This window comes from Ochotona curzoniae, unplaced genomic scaffold, assembly GCF_017591425.1.
Source record: "Ochotona curzoniae isolate NIBS_2020 unplaced genomic scaffold, NIBS_Ocur_1.0 contig_2210, whole genome shotgun sequence".
NCBI classification, from domain to species: domain Eukaryota; kingdom Metazoa; phylum Chordata; class Mammalia; order Lagomorpha; family Ochotonidae; genus Ochotona; species Ochotona curzoniae.
Genome location: NW_024465369.1, coordinates 23,227,277 through 23,248,052, shown reverse-complemented (window position 1 = coordinate 23,248,052; position 20,776 = coordinate 23,227,277). Strand labels below are relative to the sequence as shown.

At 38.5% G+C, this 20,776-nt stretch overlaps 1 protein-coding gene across 1 annotated transcript in view; it reads left to right on the top strand.

Moving 5' to 3' along the window:
- Nucleotides 1-20,776, top strand: part of PLA2R1 (phospholipase A2 receptor 1) — a 103,367-nt gene that overhangs the window by 68,124 nt on the left and 14,467 nt on the right. The window contains exons 13-20 of the mRNA XM_040971996.1: nucleotides 2,233-2,378; nucleotides 5,759-5,843; nucleotides 8,352-8,484; nucleotides 9,050-9,085; nucleotides 9,544-9,701; nucleotides 13,764-13,828; nucleotides 14,437-14,540; nucleotides 15,952-16,091. Coding sequence (XP_040827930.1) covers nucleotides 2,233-2,378; nucleotides 5,759-5,843; nucleotides 8,352-8,484; nucleotides 9,050-9,085; nucleotides 9,544-9,701; nucleotides 13,764-13,828; nucleotides 14,437-14,540; nucleotides 15,952-16,091 — 867 coding nt within the window. The remainder of the gene's footprint in view (nucleotides 1-2,232; nucleotides 2,379-5,758; nucleotides 5,844-8,351; nucleotides 8,485-9,049; nucleotides 9,086-9,543; nucleotides 9,702-13,763; nucleotides 13,829-14,436; nucleotides 14,541-15,951; nucleotides 16,092-20,776) is intronic.

The window sequence follows — 20,776 nt, the reverse complement described above, 5'->3', positions numbered from 1 at the left end:
AGGACAACATTGTCATTTGGTTATGGGCTATAGGAAGAAACAGAAAAACCAAGGTCCTCAGGGAGCCAGTCCCCAAAAACCCAGGAAAGTTGCCTGGAGCAGATGGAGTCTCTCATTCTAGGCTCCATGTGTACCTCAGTCCAAGAGGCTGAAAGCTCTGGATTACTCAGAAACCCCTTGGGTTACCAAGTTCAAGTGTGGTGGCACATCCCACTCTAGGAGGAAAAAGGAAACAGACTCTCCAGTCTCAGGACGTTCCTATTTTGTAAGATGTATTTATTTATTTTGGAAAGGCAGCTCTACAGAGAGGAGAGACAGAAAGATCCTTCACTCACAGTTCACTCCCTAAGTGGCCACAATGGCCATAGATAAGCTTATCCAAAGTCAGGAGCCAGCAGCTTCTTCTGTATTTCCCACATGAGTGCAGGGTCCCAAGACTTTGGGCCATCCTCCACTGCTCTCCCAGGCCACAAGCAGAAAGCTGAAAGGGAACAAAATAGCAGGGACACAAGCCAGCATCCATACGGGATCTCAGCACATGCAAGCAAGGCAAGGATTTAGCCACTAGGCTATCATACTGGGCCAAGATGTTTCATTTTCCATGCATTCTCCCCAAGAATTGCAAGCAAGAAAAAGAAAAGCTAGATTATTCCAATTCACCCAGGAGGAAGACACTCAGTAGATATTGAGATTATAGGACTCCCTGTGATGTCCAAGCCAAAGCTATAAATAAATTTTCCTTATAAAACAATACAATTCAACCACAAAAGTTAGATTTTATAAATTGTCAGAAAGCTGAATATCAAACCGGCTCATTCAATTGGTTAATGTGTGTGTATGTGTGTGTGTGCATTTTATAAAATTATTTGAAAACATGTCTGTTTGTGAACCAGCTTCAGAACATAAGTTTATGCAAGTTTCTGCAATCTTATCAAAAACATACTGTTTGAAACAGGATGTGGTTTTGTATGGTGGTTTTGTCTTGGTTCATTTTAAAGAGACTCAGCTGTTCTGAGAGAAAGCACTAGGTACATGCAGAGCAGGGTCAGGACAAACTTCAACACCTGCCAGGATGCCACCTCACAGAGGATGTGAGCACCTGTGAATGCGCTCCATTTCAGGGCACCTATGGAGAATCCTACACTAAATTTACACAGTAACAGGTCCAAAAGTGACCTCACGGAGCAGTAAGACCTTAGAAACGCATTAACTGAGGTTAGTTAGATTAAGTGATTTGCTCAAGATCGCAATTATTTGTTAACGACATTGGAATAAAGTCCTGATCTTGGGACTCCTGGTGCAGTGTTTTTTCTGCAATATGTCATCCTGATGTGTCAACAAATGCATGGTGTGCTTGATGCACACAGCAATAGGATTTATGAATTTAGAGAGATTCTGGATGAGGTTCCCAGAGGAGGTGAGCTTTTACACATAATTTAAAAGATGGAAAGGCTGTGTTGTGGTCCAGAGGATTCAGAAAGCTATGCATTCTAGTCTCAGCCAATCAAAGCTTGTGAAGGCTGCCTGCAGGGTGTACCTGCCTGGCTTCAGAGATGCTGGCTTAATACTGAGGAGTTCAAATAGAGAGATGTACAGAAACCCAAGATCAGGAGTTCTGTTCAGTCCCTCATGCCTTCTGAAAGCCAAAAGCAGATCTTCCATTCAACTGTCTGCTTCCTGTGACCATGAGAACAACTGAGAAACAGCAGAGAATCTATGCAGAGCACATTTGCAAGCTCAGCTAAGACCTCAGGATTTACAGAGAGACATGTCCTAAGTCCTAAGTCTCATTTCTCATTCCCTGCCATGGATCAGTCAGATCTATGATCGCTCAGCTAATTCTAATTGATCAGAATGCACACTGGTGGGATGGAAGTTCATAGATTCTGTAAGCAAGGAATCTTGGATCTAATCCTAGCTCTGCCGTGTGTTAGCTATAAGACCTAAAATTTGTAACCTCTCTTGGCTTGATTTTCCTCATCTCAAGATGTATGTTTGTTGAAAAGCCAGTATTTGGCAGACACAAGAGATTTAGGGGGAAGAAGTTCTCAGCATACACTCATGAATGCATTACAAAGGTAAAATGAGCATATAGTTTATCATGACTAGACACATCCTCGCTCAATAAATGTTACTTCCTCTCACCAAATCAAGGTATTAATTAAAAAATGACAAATATTTAATTCTTCAGAGGAATTAAACTTCTCTTATGTTGAATCTTTAATTCTGCAGGTATTTCATAGTGAAAAGGTCCTGATGAAAAGATCATGGAGAGAAGCTGAAGCATTTTGTGAAGAATTTGGAGCTCATCTTGCAAGCTTTGCCCATGTTGAGGAAGAGAATTTTGTGAATGAGCTTTTACATTCAAAATTTAATCGGTAAGTACTTGTTAATTTTTAAAAAATTACAGTTGAATATTCCATCTCCCAGTAATAACTTCCTAGGGGTGAGTTTCCCCAATACTTGTCTAAAATTCTAGTATTTGTTATAAGCCTAAAACCAGCTAACCATTAGTTGTGGAAGAAAATACATACACACATTTAGTTTTGTATTTGTGTCACACAACATCCTCATCTTATAAAACTAGAACCAAAGTGATCACGATTTTGCCATTTGAAGTCTTGTCTTCCTCAAGTCAGCTCCTCTACCAAACTTGGGAGTGTTGCTTTGTATGTAATAGGAGGTCATGTTCAACTTTGTTTGTAAAAAGAGGAATCCCAGTGATTGTTTTAAAAATTCCAATCTAGCCCCTTAATTGTACATTTAAGGAAACAGGCATTCAGTTATCTGTAACCATCCTGGAAATTTTACACAATGTTTAACTCTGTGGAATTAGAAATTCAATTAAGTTTACACTGGAAGAAATCTAAAAGGTCTTGTGATACCTCCCACCCAGGGCAGAAATTCCTTCCAGCACATTCCCATGGTCACTCTGTGCCTGCATAATTCCTTCCAGTTGCAGAATGCTCATAACTTGGGAGAAAGCCCATTCCTCAGCCAAAAGGTAGTTTTAATATTCAAGTTGCTCATAAGCCTCAAGTTGGCTTCCCACCATTTTGGAATTAGAGCCAATGCAGACCTGGTCTACTCTACACTCAAAGAAGCCATCCTGTCTTCTTTTTGTAAGCTGTTCCTTCCCTTAGCCTCTTTCTCTAGAACATTCTTGTCAGTCAGCTTTCATTTGGGGGGGGACACAGTCAGTCACACAACAGACACAACTCTGTCCTGAGGACGTCTTTGCTGAAGGGCAGTGTGCCTCCACGCTGCGTACCTTCATCCAATGAAAACACAGGTAAGCCAGGAAGCCAGTGCCAAGCCCTCTCTGTAAAACACTTGCCTGAACCCCAGAGATAATGCAAGACTGTTTCATGAAGAAAATACTGACTTTTGCATATATGTCCTTGTAGGAATCTCTTATAAAATGGTGAATATATAATACTTATCAATTTATTCATCTTCAATATATATAAAATGATCTTGATCTCATAGAGTGTTCTAATCTTGATCTCATAGAGTGTTCTATGGGGTAAAGAAGAAGTTGAATGATTAAATGCAACCATACGCTGTATAATCTTGTTAATGTCATGTAGGTTCTCATTATGAAGGCCTTTAGAAGCAAGCATTTTCACTGACTATGAATCCCTTTTCTTGAGAACACATGTTAATTGCTCACAGAATTATTGGTGACAATTAGAAGCACTGGCCTGAGAATGGCTGCAGAGGCTGGCTGAACATCATACTCATTAATACAGAACTCTCTGGACTCACACCAAACTGCTGAGTCACACTAAGACTGAAAGAACATGTAGGAAGCTTCTGTTCAACTGGATTATCAGCCAGCCACGGGACCTCACATCAAGGAATAGTGAGTCTCCACAGCTCCAGGCTGTATTGGGCTTCATTACTTTAGCCTCTTGCAAAATGCTCTTCACACTTTGCCCTTGAATATCAGTTAGGTTTGCTGTAGCAAACAATCACTTGCAAACTGCTTCCCCATTTGCATTTAAAGTAAAATGCTGGGCCCTGCACGATAGCACAGTGGTTAAGGTCCTCGCCTTGCCAGTTCTAATCCCAGTGGTCCCGCATCCCATCCAGCTCCCTGCTTGTGGACTGGGAAAGCAGTTGAGGATGGCCCAAAGCCTTGGGATCCTGCACCTACAGGGGAGACCCAGAAGAGCTCCTGGCTCCTAGCTTCAGATTGGCTCAGCTCCAGCCGTTGCGGTCACTTGGGGAGTGAACCATCAGATAGAAGATCTTGCTCTCTGTCTCTCCTCCTCTCCGTATATCTGCCTTTCCATTAAAAAATAATCTTTTTTAAAAAGTCAAATGTTAACTTTTTAAAAGTTTTAGCCCTAAAAATTGAAAAATATTGGATGTGATTATGTCACTTTTTAATGTAAATTCTACTCTTGAACTTTTTATCAGTATTTAGTGCCAGGCATCTGTCAAATGATTAATCTTCAGCTTCTAACCATGGAGCCACCAAGTGTTACTGTTTGCCTGGAATACCAGGGGAGCCCATTAAATTGTGTGTGTGTGTGTGTGTGTGTGTGTGTGTGTGTGTGTCTGAATATTATACAACTTTAGGAAATGAAGAGAAAACAAATTCTAATCCATCATCTAGGAACCAATATATAGCAGGAAAAATAGAAAGCCTTGAATTCAATGGGGAAAGAACTAAAAAATTGGATGGGAGGTTTTTACACTCTCCCATGGAGATTAATGTGTCTGGCTTAACCTCCAGGTGGTCGCTGTCCTGCCTGGCTTAACCTCCAGGTGGTCACTGTCCCTTTATGCCACCTTTGGTGTAAGTTGTCATCATGACAGTGACCAACCAAGGACCTGTGTTGGCTCCAATTTTGGATGTGGCATCTGACCTCAATTTGTATTTTTCAGGCAGAGGAGCTCCAATATCTGAGCAGTGATGCTTCCGAACAGGCTGGCTTCCTGCACTAAGGAAAATAAAGCATCTGTCAGGACTTCTGAATCTTTTAAATCTTTAATTCTTCAAAATTATACTCAGAAAATTATCCTGGCGAGACAGTTCATTGTACAATTAGGCTTTATTGCTTGATTTATTGAGTACTCTGTGGCTTGACATATTTGTACTCTGCCTAATAGGAGGGAAGATGATTCTCTGTTGAACTTCTTGCCAACTCTAAACCAATGGTGACTGCTGGGGTTAATCTACCATGGCTCAGGCTGATTTGTTGTACAATGATTTGTGCTGGGATCCAAGAAAACCCCCACTGTGTAGCCTTTATTAAGTAGAGTTGGTGGTGACTAACTTTCAGAAAAATCTGTGAATACTGAACAAATGAAATCACTATTAAGTAGTTTGGTAATACAGTAAATACACAGTAAAGTAGTTTTTAAAAATCATCTAAGAAGAGCTGTTCCAAAATCTCTTTCCAATTAGATTTTATTTGTTCTTGTTTTGATCCAAAGACATTGCCATTCCTGATTAGAAACTCAGGTTCCCAGTATGGGTGGACTGTCTACCAACTATGCATCACTAGTGAACAGCCCACACAAACCAAAAGATATAGAATTGGAAGGCTATGTTTTCTCCCCACACACTGGGTAGCAGAGCATTTTGTACATAAAATATGTTCAATAAATAGCTGTTGGTTTGATCAGTCCTTAACCAGCAGCATCAGCTTCCTTCCTGCACACATAAATACTTTAACATTTATTTTGACTATTATATAATGTTTGAGTTCAACAGGAAACACAGTGTTTTATGTCTTCTCTCTAGGACAGAAGAAAGGCAGTTCTGGATTGGATTTAATAAAAGAAACCCACTGAATTCTGGCTCTTGGGAATGGTCTGACAGAACTCCTGTAAGTCTTGCCTAACTAGAGAAGAGATGAACTCCAAGAGGCCCAGAACCAGCCCAGAAAACCTAGAAATAATAACAATATTTCCTACAACAAAACTATGCCAGACGTTGGCACCAGAAGAGTAATTTTGGAAAGATCTTGGGAGAACTAAACCAGTCTTCTGAGAACACTTTAGAGTCTCATCCTGAAAAGGAATGAAAATCTCAAACACCTGCCCACAAACCATCTTGCATGTTAGCAGAGTTCCTCAGTTAAAGGAGCAGGTGTACTTTCAAACAACCCCAGACTTCTTTGAACCCAGCTTCACTCTCAAATATAGTGCCTGGCTGCTGGCACTGGGGGACCATCATTTGTCACAGTGAGAAGCAGCAGTTTATCTCACTCTGAAAGGACAGAGATGGCAGCCTCAGAAATATCACCTTCTTCCTGGCCAGAGCAAATATTTTAGAAAGAAAAGAAAGTTTTTTGCATTTTCACTTAGCCTCATCCTTGGAAATGTCAGTAAAAAAGAGAACTCACTATTGCATTTTTTTTTCTTTAAATGCATTGAGGAGTTCTCATAGGCTCCTCGATGTGACAGTAAAAATGCTGATGCCAGATTCCAGACCTAAATGGGATCCAACCTACAGAGCATGCGAAAATATCCAGGTAGTTTGTTTCATCTACCAGGATTAGTTGATGCTGACAGGGGGGATTGAATCAGTTCTTAGAAACGTAGACCTTTCACTGTTCCTAACATGGATCTGAATGCACTGCTGTGTGCTGTCATTTCATCTGTATTATAATCCAGTACAGTAATAATGAAGGGGATTCAATATTTTGTCTAGAACAATACATCAGAGTGTGAAAATTTGCAGACAGGTTATTTGACTCCAAAGCCAAAATGTTGCATCTCCCATTTGGCAAAATAAGGCCAACCAAACTTTGAAATAGTAAAGACCAGCAGAGGACACAGATGGCTGCAAATCTGTGGCCAAGAAAGGATATAGAGATGGATGAATGGATAAAGACTGCTGTATATACCCAATGGGAACAAAAATACTGATAACAGCACATTAGTATAAAAAAAGGAAGAATAACATTTTCATTCCAATATAGCATTTTTGGAAAGACTTTCAAGAATAGAGAGTGGGAAGAAATCTTAGAGATCACTCAATTCCTTTCACCCAAATCATTGATGAGGAAACGAAAGACCAGAAAATGAAACAGGTACAGCAGAGTTAATCTACCTCATGGATGGCAGCCACAATAGAGCAGAATTGAGTGGTTACTGACAATGTAGCATTTGAAAAACAAAAAGTGATACCTAGGGCTTGAGAATACTTCATTTTGTTTAAGAAAAACAAACTCATTAGCAATAGGGTAAGAGTGAGCGATTTGGTTCAGATTAAATGAGATTAGCCATAAAGCACTGCCCCACACTGAGTTCCTCTCTATTCTACACTGACAAAACTGAATTCAAACTCAAGTCATTCCCCAATTTAAACTTTTAAATTAGTTGAAGTCAGACTGAATTCCAGGCCATTGGTTCCAGCCTGGCACAGCCCAGCTTCCTTCTCACATTTGCCTTTTAAATTAAATAAATAAGCCTTTTTTTAAAAAAAAAAAAAATGAGTTTATTTTTATTGGAAAGTCAGATTTACAAAGAGAAGGAGAGACAGAAAGATGTTCAGTCTACTGCTTCACTCCCCAAGTGGCTGCAATGGACAGAGCTAAGCTTATCCAAAATCAGGAGCCAGCAGCTTCTTCTAGGTCTCCTATGTAGGTGCAGGGTCCCAAGGCTTTGGGCCATCCTCCACTGTTCTCTCAGGCCACAAGCAGGGAGCTGAATGGGAAGTAGTACAGCTGGCACATGAACCAGTTTTCATATGGGATCTTGGTGCGTGCAAGGCAAGAATTTAGCCACCAGGCTATAGCATCACGCCCCCTTTTTTAAGCTAAGCAAATAAATATTTTTAAATCCTCTTTTCCCCCCCAATTTTGTCCCAATTTTGCTTATAACCCATCCACTGTTATGTCAGGTAGTCATTAAGTGGTAAAGAAGGCTGATTCTTTAATGTCTTGTTTGCATACATGAGGTAAGAAATGTACTCACCTAAGGAAAGTAAGGGATAGTTTCCTAAAGAAAGCTAGCTATGGCTTAGAGTTCAGTTATTCCAGACTGGGAGCTTAACATCTATGTAAAATAATGGACATCTGAATTGTGATATTTCCCTGAGCCTCCAGGTTTACCCTTAATCCTCTAGCTAGACATCCTGCCAGTTAGTAAAATAATGCAAGTTCAGAATGAAGCATGCATCTGTTTTGTTCCTTCTGGAGGAGCATCTAGCATAATCACTTTTAGGCAAAACAATCCTTAAAATTTACTACCTGGTTCTTCACTAATTGGAATTGTGAAGCTTCCACTGGAAGTTCATGTTGGCTAAAAACAGGGCTGCCTTTCTGATCTTGTGCAATTTTCTTGTGGGGGATTCGTCATTAAGAAATAACGAACTTCATCTGCTGCAGGTTGTCTCTTCATTTTTAGACAATACTTACTTTGAAGAAGATATAAGAAACTGTGCCGTGTATAAGGCAAACAAAACATTGCTGCCCATGCACTGTGGTTCCAAACGTGAATGGATATGCAAAATTCCAAGAGGTAAAAAATAAGATCTTTCCCATCTGTTTGATTCCCAGTAGTATACAGTACGCCAAATTGAAGATTTTCAGACCTAAAAGCTAAGTACCCTGAACCACATAATTCCAACAACCTGAATGATGAAGTAAATTTCAACGCATCAGCAAAAATTGGATCACAGGTCAAGGAGAAATGATAACACCAGTGCAGTGTCCCAAATTCATTGCTTCGGAATGAAGGGAGCCAGACAACATGAAAGAATATTTCACTGTGCACATAGAGTCTGGGGGAAATGTCATTTTCACTTTAGCATCAAACAGTAAGACTTGTAAGATGAGTAATGTGTGCCATCCACAAAGCCCTTCAAGAACATTCATACCCTTCCTTTCTTCACCCAAAGGTTCACTGGTTCCTTCTCCTCCAATATGAGAAGGAACCATACTATCCTGACAGCACAGGTACCTAGCTTTTTGTTAAATGTTTTTTAAAAGTAGAGTACCAAAAAGTGTGGCTACCATTAAAGGAAATCAGGGACAATGCACCTACAAAGAAAGGTCAGTTAAGGCTGTTTGCTTTTACTTTGCAGATGTGAAACCCACGATTCCATCCTGGTACCAATTTGGTAAGCACCATTCTTGCAGTTACTACATTCTTAACTATATATCATAGAAGTGCCCCTATGTACCATTATTCTGTTACTACATTCCTCCAGTCGAGTCTCTTTTTACTTAAGTTCAACTTTATAATAAAAATTAGTGGCCATTAAACATGGTTGAAGGCTAGCAGCACAGAATCCCTCTATTTTCATGCCATGATTTTAAAATATGCATATATCCTTGATGTTAAGATAACAGTGAAGCTTTACAGTATGACTTAGACCAAGGAAAATGAGAAAAATATATATTTACATATGTGTGTAGATAAATATTTAGTGCACATTTCAAAATGTCGAGGGAACAAATTACAAATGCAGATCAAACACAGCATATCTTATTTGAAGTCTAGCATACCTTATTTAGAGTCCATGTTGTCCCTCTCCAAGTTTTGGCATCACTTGTGTTGCTTCTTCTCTTTGGTCAGATGCACCTTGGCTCTTCTATCATGATGCAGAGTACCTTTTCCAAACCTATCCCTCGGAGTGGTCCTCCTTTGAGTTTGCCTGTGGCTGGCTGCGCAGTGATATTCTCACAATTCATTCTGCACATGAGCAAGAATTCATCCTCAGGAAAATAAGAGCGGTATTTGCATGCAATTCATTGGGGAAAATACAAAATGTAGCATCTGCTTCTGTCCTGGGGAGAAGTGGTGGCATATAAGCCCTAGATTTTTCTTAAGATTTTCTTCCTATCATAGAGATAAGAAAATAACAGAGATTTACTATCTTGCTTAGTCAGTTTGCTTCTCTTCAGTCTTTGTTAGCAACAATGGTGAGTAAATGGAGTTCTATTATTTTGTGAGGTTCCTTTGCTCATTCCACACATATTTATTAAGAACCTTCTAGGGATTAAGTTCTATCAGTGATCAAAACCGACAAAAATTCCTGCCCTCCAACACCTGACAGTCTAATCTGGAAAGAAAGACCTAATCAATACAAGTAAGCAGAATTATAGAATACATTAGAGAAACAGAAGTTAAATAAATGCCATGAAGGAAAATAACACTTAATTGGGCATATGAGAGACTGGCAGTACAAGGGTAGGGGAATAGTTTTAAATTTTCAAATATTTCTTCCTTCTGAATTGTGGAAGGTATATACAGAAAATGGGAAGTAGCTTTCAAGTTAAGATAAAGACTAATCTTAAACTTTGTAAGTTCACTGCTCAAATAAAGTTCTGAGTCCTAAAGCTTCAAGAGGTTGCAGAGAATAAATTTTTGCATTTACAGTTCATGGCGTTTTATCATCTGTCTATGCTGTCTGTTGCACAAGCAGCCCATGAGGCTGATGCATCTGAGGTCTCCCACTATGTTTTGATGGGAAAGCTGAGAAGCATAGAGGTTAGGTGGCAATCCCACTGTCCCACAGAGATTAAGATGTGTAAGGTGGAATGCTGTCTAGATGCAAGATGTTTTCCACCCTTCCACTCCTACAAATGAAACACTCAAGCCCAAAACTAACACTCAAGCCAAATCAAAGGAAATACATTGTTTCTTCAGCCTGATGCCAATCTCCATCCCTTAGGCAGCAGTAACTAGGGGACAGTCTATCAATATGCAAAGTGCACATCCCCAAAAGAGCAGCTACTTAGCCAATACTGACCATTACCATGTTAAGCACTATGACAACTTCTAGCATTTAAACCCATGTAATATTTTCCAAAACCCTCTGTAGGAGGTCTATCATTAGTTCGTTTTATACATGAGAAGGCCAAGACTCTAAATTTGAGCAACTTGATTACACAGCAGCTAAGTTTTAGGATATTTAGGGGAAGCCAAGCTTTCTGACTTAGAAGGTGATTTAAAAACCCTGAACAGTGCTGCCTATGTCAGCAGAACAGCTGTATTCAGATACAGGGCACCTAAGAACACAATATTTGCATTAAAATGCTAGTTTTAAAATCCTTCCACAAAAGATGGCCACCAATATGAACAATGAAAGGCTTCTTTAATCTTTCCAGCAGCACTTATCTCTCCTCTGAACCTTTGTAGATGTTCTATCTTCATGTTTCCTCTCAATTTACCTCTTCATGTTTGGGGTATGGACAGCCACTGGAGGTGACAGAGTTAACATCTACTATAAGAGAGTGGTAACTCAGCATGGATTTAGCAGTTTGAAAAGTCTTGCTGGTGACATGATCTAGCTGAGAACTCTGAACTCAAATCAAACAAACATCCTGGTGTCTTGTGGCAAAATTATGGCTGAGCCTGTGACCAAGTTAATGTAGAATTCCCTGTCAGTGTTACAGGTAAACCACTGACCACGCACTGTGCTACAAAAGAAAACTATTGGAGAGTATAAGAAGTACAAACTGAGAAAGGGCAAGGGCGATGCGTCAGTCCACTCAGGCTACTAGAGCAGAAAATCACCGTCTGGGTGCCACAGAAACAATTTTCTCTCAGTTTTGGAGGTGAAAGCCCAAGACCTAGGTGCTGATCCATTTGGTGTCTAGTAAGGGTTCACTGCCTGGCTGAGATACAGCTTTCCTTTCACTATGTCCCCACGTGGCAAAAGGGAAAGGGGTCTCTTGGAATCCCTTTAATAAGGGTACTAATTCCATTCTCAAGGACTCTGGCCTGAGGATCTGATTACTTCTCCCTACTCCAAAGGCCTCACTTAATTCCTAATTCTTCATTCTGGGGATTAGGGTTTCAATATGTACACTTAGGAGAAATATACACATTTGGTCTATTACCTTGCTATGAACTTAGAAAGAAGAAAGCCATAGATTCCCAAGATTTTGATTTTGCACAATTTGTGGCCATGTGGAGCATTTTGGGTTGTTAGTGGTGATGGTGGTACTTATGGTGCCCCTGTACATCTTATAAACAAGCCAACACTGAGTATATCATCTTGGTAAATGAAATTAGATTTACCATTATATTTTTCATATAATTTAAACATTTCTGAAAATAGATATCAAATATATCAGCCTTCCTCCAAAGTACAGAATTTTCAAGCCTTAAAATAACTTAGTTTTGCCTTGTTTTGATAGAAACATTTAAAAGATGACAGGTTGTTCTTCCTTAGATTTCATAATTAATTGATTAATTATTCATAGACGTTAATAAATTGATATAGGTTAATATATGGACTGATGTGTTTTATCTCTTTTTGGTGAGTTTGTCCCACACGATGCTAGCTATAATGGCTGTTTACATAACAAAACACAACTGATGTTCTGAAGTGCATCTTCACATCACTTTCTTACATGAACACATATTAATAAGCCTTCTATCATGCGGCCTTATACCTGAGTCAAAATCCACAGCATCCATTTTTCCACTATCTATTTGAGTCTGAGTGCTATGAAGATTTGTGCCATATTGCAACGGGCTGTGATGTGCCATGTGGAAGATCACCACACTATAATTGAAGTGGTAATAAATCTGGCACTTAACTGGAAGTAGTTACAATTTGCATTTAGCAGTCCTTCATCAAGGCAGTGAACAGTCAGGCCATGATTTCCACTAGTGGTGCACGTAAGATTTCTTTACACTGTATGAAACTGTGGTGGTTCTCCCACTCAGTCCACAGTCCATCTGAATGGACACATTACAAAGCCTGACAACAAAAATCTAAATTCAGCATGTAAGAACATGTCCATGAAACAATACCCCAGGGATCCAAAATTACAGTTCTTCCAACCTGCTTTGTTCTCAAATTGCTGACATGGCTGAACGCTGTGCTATTTAAAGCACAAAAATACCTGTGTATAAGTTAGAGTGTTGGAATAGAGTGTTAGAGGTTGTGTTGTGTCATGCCCTAGACTTCATATAGGAAAGATAACATATCTTAAAATGTATTCTAAAGTCTCTATGGAATAAATGAAAGTGCAACCTGAAATTTATAATACTTCCAAATTAACAAATCTTTAGTATACAAAAATTAAGTTACATTTTAACACAGACATTATCCAGAGAGCGCACATGTGTTGTAAAGCATACTGATTTAGATGTCTTAGAGAAACTCGGCCTGCCACTTCCCCCTTAATAGTTGAAGAGGGCAGTTCAATTTCCTGGGTGGTAAGGCCAATATTACATCTGCCCTAATTTATGTATGTGAATATGTGTGGTATTTCACTCCCAAAGATTAATAATGATGTAATGTTAATGAAATACATAAAGGGTTCTAGTTCTCAAGCCCTGATAATTCTGAAGTATTCTTTAATCTTGTGTTATATCTATTTGAATGTTGTTTAAAGCTTAACAATCAAACCAATACATAAAAATCAGAATCACAAATACTCCTCAAGTGTTTCTGCCTTGAGCAGGTCTTGAAATCGTTGTGATAGCTGCAGTGTACTTCTGTAAATAACTGAGAGGATAAACCACCAACTTGTTTAGTCACAAAAGGCATCTGGGGGTGGTCATTGTGGCACAGTGGGTTAATCAGCCACTTTGCCCACTTGCCACATCCAAGCGCCTGGGGATAAACTGTGCCATTGTTTGATTCCAATTTGCCTTACAAATGAGGAAGGAATATTTTAGAATAAAGAAGTTTCAGGTTTTCTCAACATGCTCTTCCTTAGATCGTCAGATAAAATACTCGGGAACAGAAAGTTTTCAGTAGCAACCCCATCAATATTAGTAGTGAAAAGGGAAAACAAGTGGAATAAGCACTGACACTTCATTTTCTTTAACAGCTCTCCAAGTTCGGTTCAAATTGGTGGATAGGAATTCAGGAAGAAGAAGCCAAGGATGAATTGCGGTAGGAACTTGGACTAATTTGCATTCAATTATGCTTGATATGTTTTATTTGCAAAATGATTGCAATAAATCTTACTGGTCATTTTGTAAAATAGCATTCAAATACTTATAAATGTTCATTTTCCTAACTAAAGACCTGAGCATTTTTAGGTCTTTACCTAAGAAAGCACCACCACAGTCTATATATAAACATATCATAAACATATCCCCTTCACTTTTTATGTGTTTGCTTTTGTGATGAGAATAAATAGCTTGAAATTCACTATTTTAGAAAAGTTTTAAGTATGCAATATAGATAATTACTATTCTACACATGAGTGGCTTTTTATTTTAAAAAAATTTTAGGAATTATACATATTTATGGGGGACTATGTGAAGTTTGGATACAAGAATATATTGTAAACCAGGGTAAATGTATTTTTTCAAACATTTCACATTTCCTAATAGTAAACAGATCCCCATCTTATTTTCTTGTGTGGTTAATTAATGAGTGCTTTTAAATCTCATGTAATAGTATCACTCTGGTGCATGGCTTAAAGCTCCATGAATCTTACTGGAGACAGAGCATGCAAAGGAGAGAAGAACTTAGACTATTTTGTATTCCCACAGGTGGAGAGATGGGACACCAGTCATATACCAGAACTGGGACAAAGAAAGAGAAAGATCCATGAATAATCAGAGTCAGAGATGCGCCTTCATTTCTTCCATAACAGGTGATTTTGCCGATCCTACTTGGGGTTTGTTATGCAAGACACTCACTCCAAGAAGGCTCAGCATCTTTTAGTGCATCAGTTATGTGGGAAGGCTCTATTTATTTGGTTGCTGGTTTTGTTTTGTTTTCTCCATTGACTGTGTTCTATGTTCAATTGTATTAGTTTAAGCCCTGAAGATGGCCATTTCTTCTGTTTAATCCATGCGTTTATATTCTTCAAACTAATCTAGATCCAGAGAAGTCCTTCCTCGATAATCAGAAGAGCACTAAAATAAGCTCAAACTCTTTAACAAACAAACACAAAAGCTGTTCCTAGCTCCCAGTTTAAAACTTGCTGGATAAAAACTATTGCCATATGTTATTTAATGAAGATTTGGGCTAAACTTAGCATTCTTTTCAATACCCAGCATTCATTGCTAGCTGTATTTAGAACCACATTTAGGCTACAGTCTAGCATGTGGGCTTTTTTTTTTTTTCCACTTCATCTGTACAATGTTGTTTGAGAGAATTGTTCATTTATGCCCATTCCATTCTCTGTAACCAAACAACATATACCCTAAATCAGGAGAGGTATAAGGATGCAAGGCTATGCATGGTCCAAGGGCCTCTGCAGGAAGTTAGGAAAGGAAAAATCATGTGGTTAATCAGCTTGCTTTTGCCAGCAGGTGTCACAACAGCCTGTGGAAAAGGCTGTTTTGAGAGAGCAGGAGAATCTGCATTGAAAATTAGACTCAGGCGCCTCCTTCAAAAGCCAACATCTTTTTAGATCATACTCATGATTCTAGGAAACTGAATCTTGCAATTTCTACACATCCTGCGCTGTTCTGGAATTTATGACTTGGATACTAATGAAATATGTACTGTAACTGTCTAAAAATACAGCTCTTCTAAAGTAAAAACAAACAAACAAACAAAAAAAAAAACAACAAAAAAAGGCTGGCAAGAGGCTAAAGACCTGAGAATATATTACCACTTTCTTAGAAGATGCAATTTTTTCCCTAAATTATGTGTTATAAACATTTTGTTGTGTGGAGGACCTCATCCGTTGGTTTAGAATCTTTTCTCTCTGTACCATGAATCAGAATGTTTTAAAATTCAAAAATGCTTCATAAAGAATTATTTATCCAAGTCAAATATACTTATGACTTCCGTCGGTTTTGCTATTTTAAGTTCAGTGGTTGCAAAATTTGTACATTCTTACCTTAGGATTACTAATTTAGAGTCTGGCCTAGTTCGCTGTTATCACTGAAGAATTCCATGGTCAGTAAAGTTTAGTTCAGCTTCTAAATTTAAAAAGCCAAAATCAAAAAATTAGAGCAGTTGTAGAAATAGTGGCCAGAGTGGCTCATGCATGGGTCTAAAACGGGTCAGTGCTGTTTCTAAACTTATATGCAACCCATTTGCTCCTCTAGGACTCTGGGACATTCAAGACTGTGCAGTTTCTATGCCTGGCATTTGTAAGAGAAAAGAGTTTTGGGTCATAGAAAAAGAGAAGAATACACCGAAACAACATGGAACATGCCCCAAAGGATGGCTGTATTTTGACTATAAGGTAAATTCCTTTACAAACTATTGCTTTTGTTTCTCTTTTATAACTGTTCATTGTGGGGAGTAATTCAAAATCAGCTTTTAGGAAGCATGTGCTGTTAAGAGAACCTGGAATATTTATTTGGGGGTGGAGGAAAGAACTTTCCACATATTTGAGTTTTCTATTTAGGAACAACCTTTTGGAAACCAAAATTTTTGCCAAAAATGACTTGATACCACTCCTAATTTGTAAACTCTTTTTTTTTTTAAACCACTTGGCACAATCATTTGCTGTAATGCATGAATGCTTCATTAAATGTGATGTGGGGTGTGTGTATATGCAGAATACAAGGAGGGGGGCAGAACGAGAGGGCAGCAAAGAGACAGAGAATTGCATGCTTCACAATGACAGCTCTGCTCCAAATGAGTGTAAACTCAAGCAGGCCCAACTCCCATCTTATTTTGGCCTTCCCTGCCTGGAACAGGGTGCTTCAAGTAATGCCTAGGCTTAGTCCCTAACTCCTTACATTTAATATAAAATAATCATATGGGCCTAAGGTAGAAATAATTAGAATATATCCCAAATTTATAACTGCTTAACCCTTAGAGAGTTTTTAAAAAAACCTGTATCCTATTTTCATAGACTAATACAACACTGCCTTTCAATGAGAGCTGCCTACTTCCAATCTAAACATTTAGTTACACTGGCAGGACATTCTCACCTTTGAAATCTACCTCCAACTGTTAACTGGTGTAGTGAAGCCACTTGGATTTTGCACACACTGATGGAGTATCCTCTATATATGTGGCACTGTTTTTTAAAATTTTTTTCATCATACAAAATATACAGAACACAGGATGTACCATCTTTCAATATTTTAGATATGCAGTCCAGCAGTGTTAGCACTTTCACTGCAAATCTCTACACTTTCCATCTTGCAAAACTGAAACTCTAACCACAGAGCAAGAGCTCTTTGTTCTTTCCCCAACCCTGCCCTCCAGTGCCAGGGAAACCACTGCTTAAATCTCTGTCTTTGTACACTTGACTAGCTCATGTAATGGCAATCATGTAATATTTCTCCTTTTCTGCTGGTTTGTTTCACTTGACACAATATTCTCGAGATTCATCCATGTTGTAGGATGCAACAGGATTTCCCTCCTTTTAGCACTGAATATATTCCATTTTATGTGCTTGTCATATTTGGTTTATCCATTCATCCATTGATGGGCATCTGGATTGCTTCTGCCTCTTAGCTGAGTGATCTCATTTTATTAAATTTTTATACACACAGAATTATTCCCATTTTGTAGATAAGAAGATTGATTGTAATAAAAATGTGTGAATTTTCTGAAGTTCTGGAGAAGCAACCTCATGGCTTTCTATCCCAAAATCTGTGATCCATATCCTGTACCTGCCACTTCATAGAACTATGCTAGGAATCCAGTGGAAATAACATCAAAAATTATTACATATCTATTAGAACAGCCAAACTCTGTAATACTGACAACACCACATATTGAAGACGAGGAACAACAAAAACTTTGGTTCACTGATGGAGGGTAAGTAAAATGATGCTGCTACTGTCTAACACGGTTTGGAAGCTTCTTACACAACGAACACACTCTTAACATACAATCAACATTCACACTCCTTGTTACCTATCCAAAAACGTTGTAACATTTCATCTACATGAAAACCTACACATAGATATTTATAGCAGTTTTATTTATTATTGCCCAAACCTAGAAACCAAGATAGCCTTTAGATAAATAAACAGTGGTATATCTAGATAGTAGAATACTATTCAATGCTAAAAATAGTTCAGCTACCAAGCAGTGAAAAGTTATGCATCAAACTTAAATGCATATTAACCAAGTCAAACAAGCCACATCAAACAAGCCACATAAGACTTCTAAAATCCAAGGATACGTTAAAAAGTTAAACATATTTCTTAAGGGCTCATAAATAATTTTCTTCATGCTTGATGACAGGGAAGAGAATTGACCATGGGTTATTCAAGGAAGAACAAGTCTCCTAACATACTTGTCTCAGGAGACCTCTGGGAAAAATTCCATGAGTGGGTGTGTATGTGTGTGTGTGTGTGATTAATTCTTCAGCTTCTACTTACAAATTTTTATTCAAGACCTGACGGAATGCTAATGGCTGCCTTGCACTGTCTGGGTTGCAATCATTCAATAATTGATTTTGTGCACAACATAGCTTTTCCTCTTAAAAACTCTCTCGTCTCTGTTTCTGGAATTTATTCTGATCTTAGCAATTTATTCATCCATTCATGAAACCATGTTGGGAGCTGAGAATTTAATGGTGGCAGAAAACAGACACAATCCTTTCTTTTTGGAGAACTTGGGGTTGTGAGCTCTGGGGAGGCAGAAGTAGCTCCTTAGGAAATGACATGACCAGATGGTAGAGCTACAGAGATGACGGAGTGGAAGGGTGAGGATGTCTCCCTGGTTTCAAGACTTTTGTAAATGGGTGCTGACTATGCCATTCAGTGTCAGGGGAAACTCTGGGAAAGGACTAGTTTGTAGGGAAGATCGTGCAGCTCTACATGACTTTGAAACAAGAGCAAATTTATATGCAAAGCTTGTTTGGAGTACCATAGGCCTCCTTAATTCAGAGTCATAATTAGAGATGCTTTATACTTGATCACATTTTGCAAATTAGTAAGTAAATAAACAAGTTAAAATTAAGGATGCTATATTTCATCTTGCTGCTTTGCTTTAATTATTAATGACACTATTTCAGAGTGTGTTTGTAAATATGTGATATTTTTAGAAACAATGAAGCTGTAGTGATGGAAGGCCACATTTCCATCGTGGAAAACTAGCAAGTCTTGGTTGAGGCAAATGTTGTGAAAGACCAGAGGAGAGTGTTTTCTGTATTTATTGAGATAGCTGAACCAATGAGGCTCATTGGTATTTATGAATGGTTCATTAGAGTGACTATCTGAATACAAGGTGAATTCACATTAAATGATAAGACTTCCTAATAATTACTATGTGCCACTCTTTGGAGTTTATAATTAGAGGGAAGAGGCAAAATGAAAAGAAATAGATAAAAGGATAGTTGTTATAAAAATTAAACTCTTTTAAAGCCAATTTGGTTTCTTTGTGAGACAAACAAGGCAAAGGGGACCAGACAAATGGAAAATGTTATTTCTATTCTTACTTGGTAACTCTACTTCGAGCTAAATCAGGGTTTCTGGTTTTCACGCTAAAAGCAATTGAAAACCCCTAGAGAGTTCGACTAAAGAATATTATGATCAGGACTGAGTTTTGAGCAAAATTATCTCAGCACTATTAATAGCTGGATAATTCTTTATTGTAGGGACCTGACCTACAGTGTACAGTATAAAATGTTCAACAGCACCTCTGGTCTCCATTTACTGGAGACCCCACCATTGTAACACCCAAAATTATCTCCAAACATTATCCAAACATCTCCCAAGGGGCAAAAGTGCTTATTTGAGAATGAATGGGCCAACTGTAGTTCATTTGAGTATGTTATTTGACAAGCATTTTAGGATCCATTTGCTTTCATTTTATTCCAGAAACATTTATTGGGGAATTTATACAGTATGCTGTTCAAAAAGCAGTAAAACTTGAATCTTTTTTCCTTTTCTTTTTCCTTTTTACAGAATATACAATGATAAGGAAGAGATGGGAAATAACAAATTCATAAATTGAAGAATTAGCAGAGGGAAATCATCCCAAAAGTGGGGCAGACAGGGAAGGATGACAGAATTATTCTAGGGTCCAGTATGGTGGCAGAGTAGTCTAATCCTCTGCCTTGTGGAACTGGCATCCCATATTGACACTGGTTCATATCTTAGCTAATCCACTTCCAATCCAACTCTTTGCTTATGACCTGGGAAAGAAGTGAATGATAGCCCAAGTCCTTGGAATCCTGCACTCACATGGGAGACCTAGGAAAAACTCCTGGCTCCCAGCTTTGGATCAGCTCAGTCATTTAGAGAGTGAATCAGTGGGTGTGGAAGACCTCCTTCTTTCTCTCTATGAAATATGCATATAAAATTTTTAAAAATAAATCTTTTAAAAAAAGAATTATTCTGTAGCTGAGATTCTCTCCACGGCAAAACCTTGGGATCTAAGCTGTTAATGACTACAGTTGTCTGTGTTGATTGATAAGGAGATTGGAGCAAGAGATGAAACCTGAGCACACTCCAAGTGAATTTCATCTGCATGAAATCTCTCCTAACTTCTCTGGAACTTTTCTCAATCTTTTTTAGGCTTCCCCTTCTATCTGCACCTCTTACTTAATTCCTTTCTAGCCTATTGACACATTTTAATTTCACTGAGCTTAAAGGAGAGAAAAAAGCTTATCTTCAAGCCTGTGTGCTCAGCCTAGTATGAATCACTCAATTTCTCACCCTGTTCCATAAAAAAGAAATCTCTGCCATGTTATGATTCTCTTTTCAGTAATAGTCAACTCTGCTTACTAGACCCCACAGCCTTTCCTTCTGTGTGACCTTTAACACTGATGGCTGACCTTCCCTTTTATTGATTCTTTGTTCCAGCTTTCCTCTACTTGTTCTTGCTTCTTCCATTGGACTCCTTTTTCCTTTCAGGCTCTCCCCAATGGCACAGTGACTAATGGCTGACTCCAAGTGTTAGGTGAATTTAAATACCTGATATGGTTTGATTTCTCTAACACCTAAAGAAGAAGGT